This window comes from Phaseolus vulgaris, chromosome 3 (assembly GCF_000499845.2).
Source record: "Phaseolus vulgaris cultivar G19833 chromosome 3, P. vulgaris v2.0, whole genome shotgun sequence".
Taxonomy (NCBI): domain Eukaryota; kingdom Viridiplantae; phylum Streptophyta; class Magnoliopsida; order Fabales; family Fabaceae; genus Phaseolus; species Phaseolus vulgaris.
Window position 1 is genome coordinate 50,026,553 of NC_023757.2, and position 9,979 is coordinate 50,036,531.

Here is a 9,979-nt window from a genome sequence, read left to right on the forward strand (position 1 = left end):
ACTGTCAATTTGTGTGTGAAACTATATATTATGAGTTCATTGTATATAAGTGGGTGCAAACCTCAATCTCATGAGTCGGTTTTATGGGATTGAGTTAGACTTAAAATACATTTGGTTAAATTGAATTTTTGTTGCATTAAGGAAAGATTTTAAAGACAATAGTTAAGATCGATATTTCATCAAATAAATCAAAGTACAAAGAATTTTTTTTATCGATAAAACATAACAAAATATTGAAATCCTAAGATGTGACTCTACTTGGACCATATTGCAAAATGAATTATAAACCGAGTACATCTTGTTTTAATTCATTTTGGAATAGGAATATTTAACATGTTTTCTTAATTGACATTATTCACTCTTGGATTTGAAGTTTCATGAGGTTTGGAACTATTTTCTTCAATTTTGATAAGTATAGATAACCTAAACAATTGTGCAAATGTTTAGAATACGGTGATGCAAAATATGATATAGGGGATCTGATGCAAAAAAATAAAGTTCCATAGATTCATTGTCAATCAACCGACATATACTACGCTACGAAATGAAAGAAAATGAGTATTACCAAAAATATTATCAGATGCACCTGAATTGAGTACCCATAAACTTTGACTTTTCACGATTTCAAACAGAATTTCTCGGGTACACAATTTCTTTTCAATTTTATCATTATTAATATATCTCATCTCATTATTTTTTTTAAAATTTAAAAATTACGAAAAAGAGTATTTTTGTCATTTTATATGAATTACTTAATTTTTTTTTAAATTAATGTTAAGAGATATTTTTTTTTAAATAAACTAACTCCTTATTTTAAGATCTAAGAAATAATTTTTTTTATGAGATAGATTTTTGTTTTGGAATAAAAAGAAGATAATGTGGAGAAAGAAAGACAGAGCACATTCTTACTCTCATTTTTTTATTTTACATGTTTGTTTTTATTTTTTAATTTCTTTTCATATAAAATTACTTTAGTATCTTATTACTATGATCCTGAAAATTCACATATACAAAATTCACGTGTAGAAAACCACAAAACACATATAGAAAATGAAAAATTTATATAACATTCTTTATATAGTAAGGTTAAATTTTTATCATCATATACGTCGAACAAGAAAATGAATTTATTCTGTAATTAAAATTAAAAAAATATGGATACGACAAATGTTTTAGTTAGTATAAATAAAAAAAATATGTAAGAAAAAAGGTATACAAAGCTATATATATTATTATTATATAAACGAAGAGAGATTTTTACGGTACGAAGAAAGAGACGTAAAGCAATTGATATTGTTTATTTAAGATTATGTACTCTAATCACACACGTCGGTTTCAAAAGCAAATGCTTAATTTATATTAGAAAAAAAAAGCAGAAGAGCTAAAATGCGCATTGGTCGTATACTGTTGGCACCGCTGTTTTGTTTGAAATGCATTGGGCCCAACCCAACTCACGCAACCACACACACACAAACTTGAATTGAAGGTATCGTTTCGTCAGTGTTGCATCTATGCGCTGTCACTGCCAACAGAAGCCACCATCACCCTCTCCCTAGATTTTCCTAATCTCACGCCCCGTTCACCCTCACCCTCACCGTCAAACTCTATATAAGGATAGCAGCCACCCCCAAAAACGCCACTCTTCCCTTCTAGGGTTTCCCCTTCCCAATCTCTCTCTCTCTCTTCTCTCTCTGTGCCGCGCGAGATTTCGTTGTAGAAACGCGACGCATTTGTTGGTTAATGATTTTGATTTTGCCTTTTCTCATATTAACCGTTTCTCTTATGAATCTGAGTGTTTTTTTACTTTGATTCTGGATTTAATATGAAGCGAGCAAGGAAATCCAACCGGGTTTCGTGGGCTACTGGAGGGAACCTGTGTCAGGTATATACATTTGACGATTTTTTTATCCAAGATTCTCTGTTTTAGCCAATTTTTTTTGTAGTGATTTCTTGTCGTTTATTCAAATCCTTCTTCTCCTTTGCTGTCGCTGTGCGATGTCGTTCCTACGCCCTATTTGGTTTGAGTTTTGTGTTTTCTGCGGTGTTTCCTGACATTTTATGCACAGGCTGCTATCAAGAAACAGGGGTCACTGCTGTCGATAATAATAATAATAATCAATATATTTATTATTAAATTATTATTAAAACAATAATAATGAAAATGATAGTAATCTTACTAACGATAAGGAATTTACGAGATTAACAATAATAGAGAAATGTATAATAATGATACTGAGAAGAGGAAGAAAATGAAAAAAAAGGTTTTATGGATAAAAAATATAATCTAGGTATTTTGTTCTGAACTATTTATTAATTAAATGCGTGTATACGCAATTAAAATTTGGAAATAATAAGAAGAAATACAATAAGGAAGAATACTCTATGAGATCTTCCATTGAAAAGTTTGAAAATCTTTAAAATATGTTTTAAACATCTCATTAATTTGAATGGAGGATGAATGCTTAATAATGCTAGTTTACAGAAAATTCGAAATTGTGAAAACAAGAATAATAAGAAAAAGAGTAATTAAGAAATACTGAGAGAACCTCACAATGGAAATTTTTAAAATGTCATTATTTAAAATTTAATGTGTGCGTACTTAAGTAGCGCATGACTGCAGAAAATCTGGAAATGTGAAAAAGAACAAGGAAGAATACTCTTTATAACTCAATGGAGAAAATTACAATCTAAATACTACGTTTTACAAGATTCATTAAGTGTGTAAGTTCTTTATCAGTGCTAGATTACAGAAAATTGTTAAATTTCGCAAACGGAAAAAAAATTCAATCAAAAGTAAACAATAAATCTTACTGATACTTGTAATATAAGAAACTAATGTTTCAAAATAAAACTTTATTAGTTGGTGAAGATGTAATGTGCATTACAACTTGGGAGTTGATGATGACAATATATTAAAGAGTTTATGAGTGTTGCAGTTAATATGAAACTTGCAGAAGTTGGTGACATAATCCTAAACTTTAAAATGTTTATACAGATTAAAATCCATGAAGTGTCTTTGTCCTTTATTTGATAACCTTGGGTGTAGTACTTCTATTTCCTTAGTAAACAAGGGTTTGTTTGGTTTGATAAAAGGATTTTTCACTTTCATATTTTATTTTCATAGGTATTAGAAAATGGCCGTATTGTTTAACACCAAATAAAGGTTTATTGTTTGCAAAGACTTATAAATTGTTTAATACCAAATAAAGGCTTATATGCTGTTTAACATAAAAAGAAGACTCTACATTGTTTTTGATAGAAGTATTTGAAAGTAGAAACAAAGTAAAAGTAATGTAATTTGCATTTGTAATTAATTGTGAATACAAGAAGTAAAATATTTTCTCAAAGTAAACATTTCCTTAAACTTTGTTAATTCAAACTTTGCATGGATGTTTACAACTAATATTTTTTGTACTGCTAGCCATATCTTAGGATTTCATCTCAGTTTGTCACAATTTATTGATGACAAATGTTAAATCTTGGAATGCAAGTAGAGGCACTTGACCACCCCAAAAATGTTTCACTAAAGATAAAGAAAGTGCAATTAATTTATATAATGACTTATCCTTAAACTTGAAAAGTACTCAAGATTTAAGATAAATTTATCTGTACTAAAAAAATCATAGCTTAAAGACATAGTTAACAGTCAAGGAATAACTGATAATAATAAGAAAATGATAATGAAAAGTGCAATGAAACAGAACAACTAGCCTTGATAAGTGCTCTGAAACAGAACTGATAAATGATTTTAAATAGAGGTGTAAAATGGCAGCATAAGAGCACACTGCAAAACCTTGTGTGTAATCTCCGTTGGTTGCTGCAGCATTCTGTGCTGTTAATATAGTGGCACTATTTGCTGCTTTCAACTTTTATGCATGTTGAGAAAGTGGTAGATGCATGCATGTTGTCTTTGTCCCTGATATGAATTCACAAACATAATGGCTGCATTTGTACAGCCTAAACCCCATCATTATTCTCATTGTCATCATGCTCTGCTGCTAATACTGTGATACACAGTCATTTCCTCAGTGGATCTCTGTTGTTGCCCCAACGACCACACTGTTGACACTGCTCATGTCCAGCAGTTCATGAAGAACAAAGTGGCTCCTTAGAAGATGTGCTTCAGCCCTTCCTTGACCCACTTTTTCTAAAACAATTAACTTAGTCAGAAAGTATAGTATTTTTTGTAGAACCTAGAGTTTGTTTAGTCTGAGAAAACTTTTTATTTATTTGTTTCTGTTTTCACTTTTAATTACCAAAAATAACTTTGTTTTCTGGTATAGAAAATAGTGAAAACAGAAAACAATAAAAAATATTTTCACTGATATGTGAGATCTTGACTGCGGGAATCTGGGCGAATCTGTGCATAATAATTTACTACCCAGATGTAATTGAAGTAATTGTTTTAGATGAATTTCATAATCCGCCGCTGCAAAAGAGTATATAGTAAGTAAAATATCATGTTGGTAATGGAATAAATTTGTTAGTGATGTTCAAGACATGTAATTAAATTAAGATATCATACAATTTATTGTAGTTTGACCAAATATTGAACCATGAATTTTGATGTTGTATTACTAGAAACAGATGCAATCTTGTCATGGTCACAAACCAAAAAAATTGTCTTACTAAGTAATGCTAATTTCAGAAGCCATAACAAACATTACACCTGTCTTGTATATCATTTGTCCTAACAAAATTGTATAACAAGAATGATAATAAGAATAGATAGTGTCCGAACTATATACCAAAGTGTTTTAGTAGTGTCCTTATGGTTTGAAAGATTTGCTAGGACACCTTCATAGGAAGGTGAGTATACTAATCTTGTTTGTTGTATGTTCTATGTTATGTAGATTTAACTTTTAATGTGTAGTGTGATTTATAATTTTTACATTAGCCATGTCAAAGTGTTGAAGCTAGTGTTAGTGTTTTATAAACTGGTTCGGACTGGTTGTTTCAAATAGATGGACTGAGAATTGGCAGTATTATTGGTCTAAGCCACTTATTAGATTCAACATGTGAATGAACAGATTTAAATTGGTATTTTACTGTTAAACCAGAGAAGTAATGAGTGTGAGCTGTGATTCAGACTGGTTTGTTCCCCTTTGACTAAAAGTGGTGTGGTCCTGTGAGTAGCTGGTGAGGTGGTAGTGACTGAATTAGTGGCTGATGGTGGAGTGTTTTAATTTTTCACAGTTGAGGAATTGGGTGCTTCGGGGATTACAGAGATCAAAATTTATATAAGAGTGCAACAAGTTTTGGTTTGATGGAAATTAATTTTGGTGGGCCCATGGAAAAAATCCCTTTGATTGTTATTTTCCTTTGCAATCCATTTTTTATCATGTCAATCCTTCTTTACTCTAAACAAAGTGTAGGTGTGCATTGATTATAGTACGGATTGCATCTATAAATTTAATTACTAAGGGACTAAATTTATAGAAGTTGTGTCCATGTGAGACAGAAATGACATTTCCTCCTTGGTTGGAAATCTCACCAAATCAAGTTGTCCAATGACATTGTGTGATTCATGTAGCCATCCTCATCTAGTTCAGTATGGCTTTTGTTGTTTACTGCCTATTATTAAATCTGACACAATTGTTGAGATAAGGAGTGTGGGCACTTTTCCTACTTGAAACAGTAAAATGACATTCTGTCTTTGGTTGGAAATACTATTACAGTCAAATTATCCGAAGATATAGGGTGATTCATGTAACCAATCTCACTTAGTAGAATAAGGCTTTTGTTATTTACTTAATTGCCCACAACTGTGAAGATGGGGAGTAGACACCCTTTCTTTTAAGATGTCATTGCATCATGCTTGGTAAGTAGAGGCTGTTGCCCCAGAATAGTGGCTGAAATTGCACTCAAAAGCAGATTTCCTGCTGCTTAGTTTTTTTAGTCAAAGGGCAAAAATACCACTGAAACAGGGGAGACTCAGTTGGTAAACACAAAATTGCGTGTTTTCTGCTCAGCCATGATGGGTTCACGGCCAGCCCTAGAGGGTTTAAGATGATGATGTTGATGATAATTGAATGATTTTAATGTTTAGTAGCTGTTCTTAGTCTTTAAGCCCCAGAGGCTTAAACTTGTTTTTGATTTGATGGTTTCCTTTATTGTGTAATTCAGTAATTGACACTTTGACTTGCTGACTTGGTTATGCAACTTTAAGTTTCAGCGCATACATGTGTGTCTGTATAATACATAATACATTGTGTATATATAATTTTCTATTTTTTTTATCCCTTTGTGAAACTTTATGCTCGGGTCTCAGTAAGGATAAGAAAATAGATATATTAGTATGGATATTATTGTACTTTCATAAAACATTAGTAATTATATGTTTGTAAGTTTGATTTGGTTTGGTTAGATTTGTGGTTGATTTCAACATTGGAATTGGAAGAATTTGGTTATTTTGTTCTGTTCTTCTATTTTTTGACGTTTGCATTGAATAGGACTAGATTGGATATTTCTGTTTTATTACTGGTTGTATTGAATTCTTTTCAGCTAAAGAATACGTTTTAATGTGTCCTAGCCTTGAAAAATTGTTCTCATCGCAGTTTATTAATCAATTCTCAGATAGAAGTGAGATAAATAGAACTCATTACTGGAATTTAAGTATTCTTATTTGTTTGAAATGTAAATTTGGCTTCTGGTTTGATTAATGACCTAAAACCGAAACTTTTCAGGAAGCGGGTGACAGTGGATTGATTAGAGTCTATTTTCATTTTGATCTCTCAGTAACTAACTGCTTACCTAACTGGTTGCAACAGCTGATATTATTCTTTATTTTGTGCTTTGAATGGGATTTTGTAGTTCTCATAATCTATTCTTTTTAAACTGTATGATGTTGTTATTAGTGAATTTGTTATCTTCGATTTGTAGATGTATTCTTCTCATGAGGCTCCAACATATCAGTATTTTTGTGATTGCTTATTTATAGTGTTTTTTAATTATGTACTGATATAACTTCACATCAACCCCTCTTTTGTAACATTAATAATTGTGGCCGAACAGGTAAAATTGTTTTTGTCTGACGATTTCCCCTCAAAAGTAGGCCAACATTCTCAAGATCATCTTCAAGTAAAGACATCGATGCTAAATTCAAATTCCACTATAATTGATCCTAGTGATTTGCCCCCTGGGTTTGAAAGCAGTCATTTCCTAAAACAAACAAAGGTTGATTTCTCCAGCATTTCCCCGATAAAATGGGAATGCCCTCTGCCGGTAATTTTGTCGCATGTTATTTAGAATCTCCTTTTGCAAGTGACTAACCTTGTTAAATATTTATTGTTTTTTAAGCCATTATCTCCAACTGGTTTGTTATCATTCTTCAATTACTATATCAATTTCTTTATTTTTATATTACAGTTTGTTGTCAGTCCTAAATGGTGTGTTGTAGCGGGTGAAGAAAGTAGGGAGAAAGAGAATCAGAAACTGAGAGAAAATAGGGTGCTTGAAGCTGTTTATCCCCGTCTTTCAGCCATTCCTCCTTGGTAAAATGTCTCACCTTAGTGTACAAATTTTTGTGGTACTTCTTTTTATTCCGTACTAACATTGTTGAGTTGCGATTGGGTGTTTAGCCCTTCTGTCTCTTTGGACGTAGAAGAGGAAGATTATGATGATGACGTAACTCCCCTCATCCCTATCATTCCCATTGAAGAGGAAGAATCTATGGATATTTTACCTGAAGTGGCAGTAGCTGGGAACCCTTTCCCCTTGGATAACCCTCTGCAGTATATATCTGCTGAAACTTCCATTCGTTCACCCTCTAACTCCTTTTATACTGATTCCTCAGATCCCTGTACAGGGATCCCCTTGGGTGGAGTATCTTTTGGTTTGGAAGCTGATTTGGCAGCTTCGGTTGTTGCAACCATTATGAGGAGTTCTGAGCAAGGGTCCCCGATTGATATGGATTTACTGGTTAAAATATTTAATGATCCAAAAATACTCGACAAGTTGATTAATGAACATAGAACTGCAGCTACCACCATAAGTGCTTCCTCAAGTACTGTGGATACCACTCCTGGTGTAAAGCCTGCCATTCCAGTTCTGTTGTCTACATCTGCTGATGTGAAAGCTTCTGGGGCTACACATACAAGTGCAGTAGGTTCATTGCCTTTTGGGGTGAAAACTGCAAATTCATCAGTTGCAGCATTGAGTCCTACACCTGACAAGCCAGCCACTCTATCAGTGCCTGCAATTCCATCAGTTTCACTGTTGTCTTCGGCTCATGATAATCCTGTTACTGCATCAGTTCCAATGTCTAGGCCTGTATCTGGTAAGCGAGTAACACCCTCAGTTTCATTGCTCACAAATACACCTGCATCTCATATACCCAGGTCTGCTAGCAATCAAATTCACCATGTGTCAAGTGGGATTTCCCCTGTTTTAAATACTCAGTATCAACAAGATACAGCTCTGGCATCTGGGCCAAAGCGAGCCGCCGCAGTGGCGTCCGTATGTTCTGGTGAATTAAGCACTTTAAGCACTGGTCCATTGCCATCTCTTACGAGGAACTTGCATGCTGTTGTGAATCCGGTGCAATCCACTGCTAGTACATTGCCTTATAAACTAAGCACAGGTTCATCAGCATTTGCTGTAAAGGATGCCAACTACTATAAAAACCTCATCAGGCAACATGGTGCAGATAAGCAAGATATGCAGGACCCACACATAGGTATTCGTCATAGTAACCTTCAAGATATGAAACCGGTACATAACTTTAAAGAAGGAGAAGTGAAACACAAAATCCAGAAACCATGCATATACTTTAAAAGCTCAAAAGGGTGCCGAAATGGTTTCAATTGCCCCTATCAGCATGATGTTTCAGCTCAGTGGGGAGCTGGTAACATCTTAGGGTCACAGAGTGCAAAAAGATTGAAATCAGGACCTTAGTTTTAGAACTAAATCTTAAGCGGCATATTTTAACGGTAAAAATGATAAGGCTTCTTTTGTTTAACCGTAAAGAACTTGCACATACAGAGAGGGGGAGAGAGTAAAAAGTGGGACATTGATTTGATTAGTTTACGAAGTTTTCTGGGAGTGTTTTGGTGGCCATTTTACTTAAATTTTGGGCCTGCAGGAACTTTCAAACAATTAGGTGGAGGGTTTTATGGTTCTTTGAAGGGGTTTTATTGTCGAAATTAGTGTTTTGGTCAAAATGGTATTTTCGATTTTGCAGGTTGGAGAGATTTGTGCAGTCACAGTGAAGTTGTGGCCATCCGTGGAGTTCTTTGGCGGATGTCACCTAGCCATAAATAATTAATTCACTGCATAATAAGAAATCATGAAAGACACAATAAAATAATACCAAGATTTTAACTCATGAGAAAGATAAAATAAGATAATGACCAAATAATGAAGCATGTGCATGAGTGATATAATCAATGATAATGCTTTTGAAAAATGCTCCACGTAGCACATTATTTTTACGAATATGGTAGTTGATTCAAGGACCATATTAAGTAAGTTTGGCCTGTTTAAATATATGGTTGATTTTAGGCTGTTTGAATACATGACAAGTTGTTAATCACTCATAGTTAAGTCCACCAAATAATTTAAGATATAAATGAAATGAATTAGATTTGACTTATTGGATTAACCAGAGTCCACCATACTATTTTATTTATTTGGATAGTGTGATGAAAACAAAGGAAGGGGTGAATTTTTTTTTCTAGATTAAGTGAAAGAAAGTGAAAAACAAGTTAAAAAAAATTATTATATAATAAAAGATGTTCATATAAATTATACTGACTATATTTTTTGTTTTTTAACATAATTCTTTCAAAGTTATTATAATATGCCTTCTTGCATAAACTTTGAATGGATGCAAATAAATATGCCTTTAAATTTTGAATCCGAATTAAATATACATTTTTAGTTTGATATGGTTAACTCAAGGTGGTGGTTGAGTTCAATCAAACTTCTACCTGTGATTTTTTTTTATAATTTTATTGAAAATAAAGTGTTAGAAGCTATT

General features: G+C 33.0%; 1 protein-coding gene across 2 annotated transcripts; it reads left to right on the forward strand.

The window, feature by feature from the left end:
* Window positions 1-1,409: 1,409 nt before the first annotated feature.
* On the forward strand, window positions 1,410-9,979 carry LOC137808452 (zinc finger CCCH domain-containing protein 6). 2 transcript variants are annotated; one of them, XM_068609573.1, is made up of 5 exons: window positions 1,449-1,882; window positions 7,015-7,224; window positions 7,369-7,493; window positions 7,581-8,677; window positions 9,182-9,979. In XM_068609573.1, exons 1-5 carry the CDS (start codon window positions 1,823-1,825, stop codon window positions 9,259-9,261), a joined length of 1,572 nt encoding a protein of 523 aa, XP_068465674.1. In that variant the 5' UTR covers window positions 1,449-1,822; the 3' UTR covers window positions 9,262-9,979. The 2 variants fall into 2 exon arrangements, with proteins under 2 accessions (XP_068465673.1, XP_068465674.1); XM_068609572.1 differs by having other exon boundaries at window positions 1,410-1,882; window positions 7,581-9,187.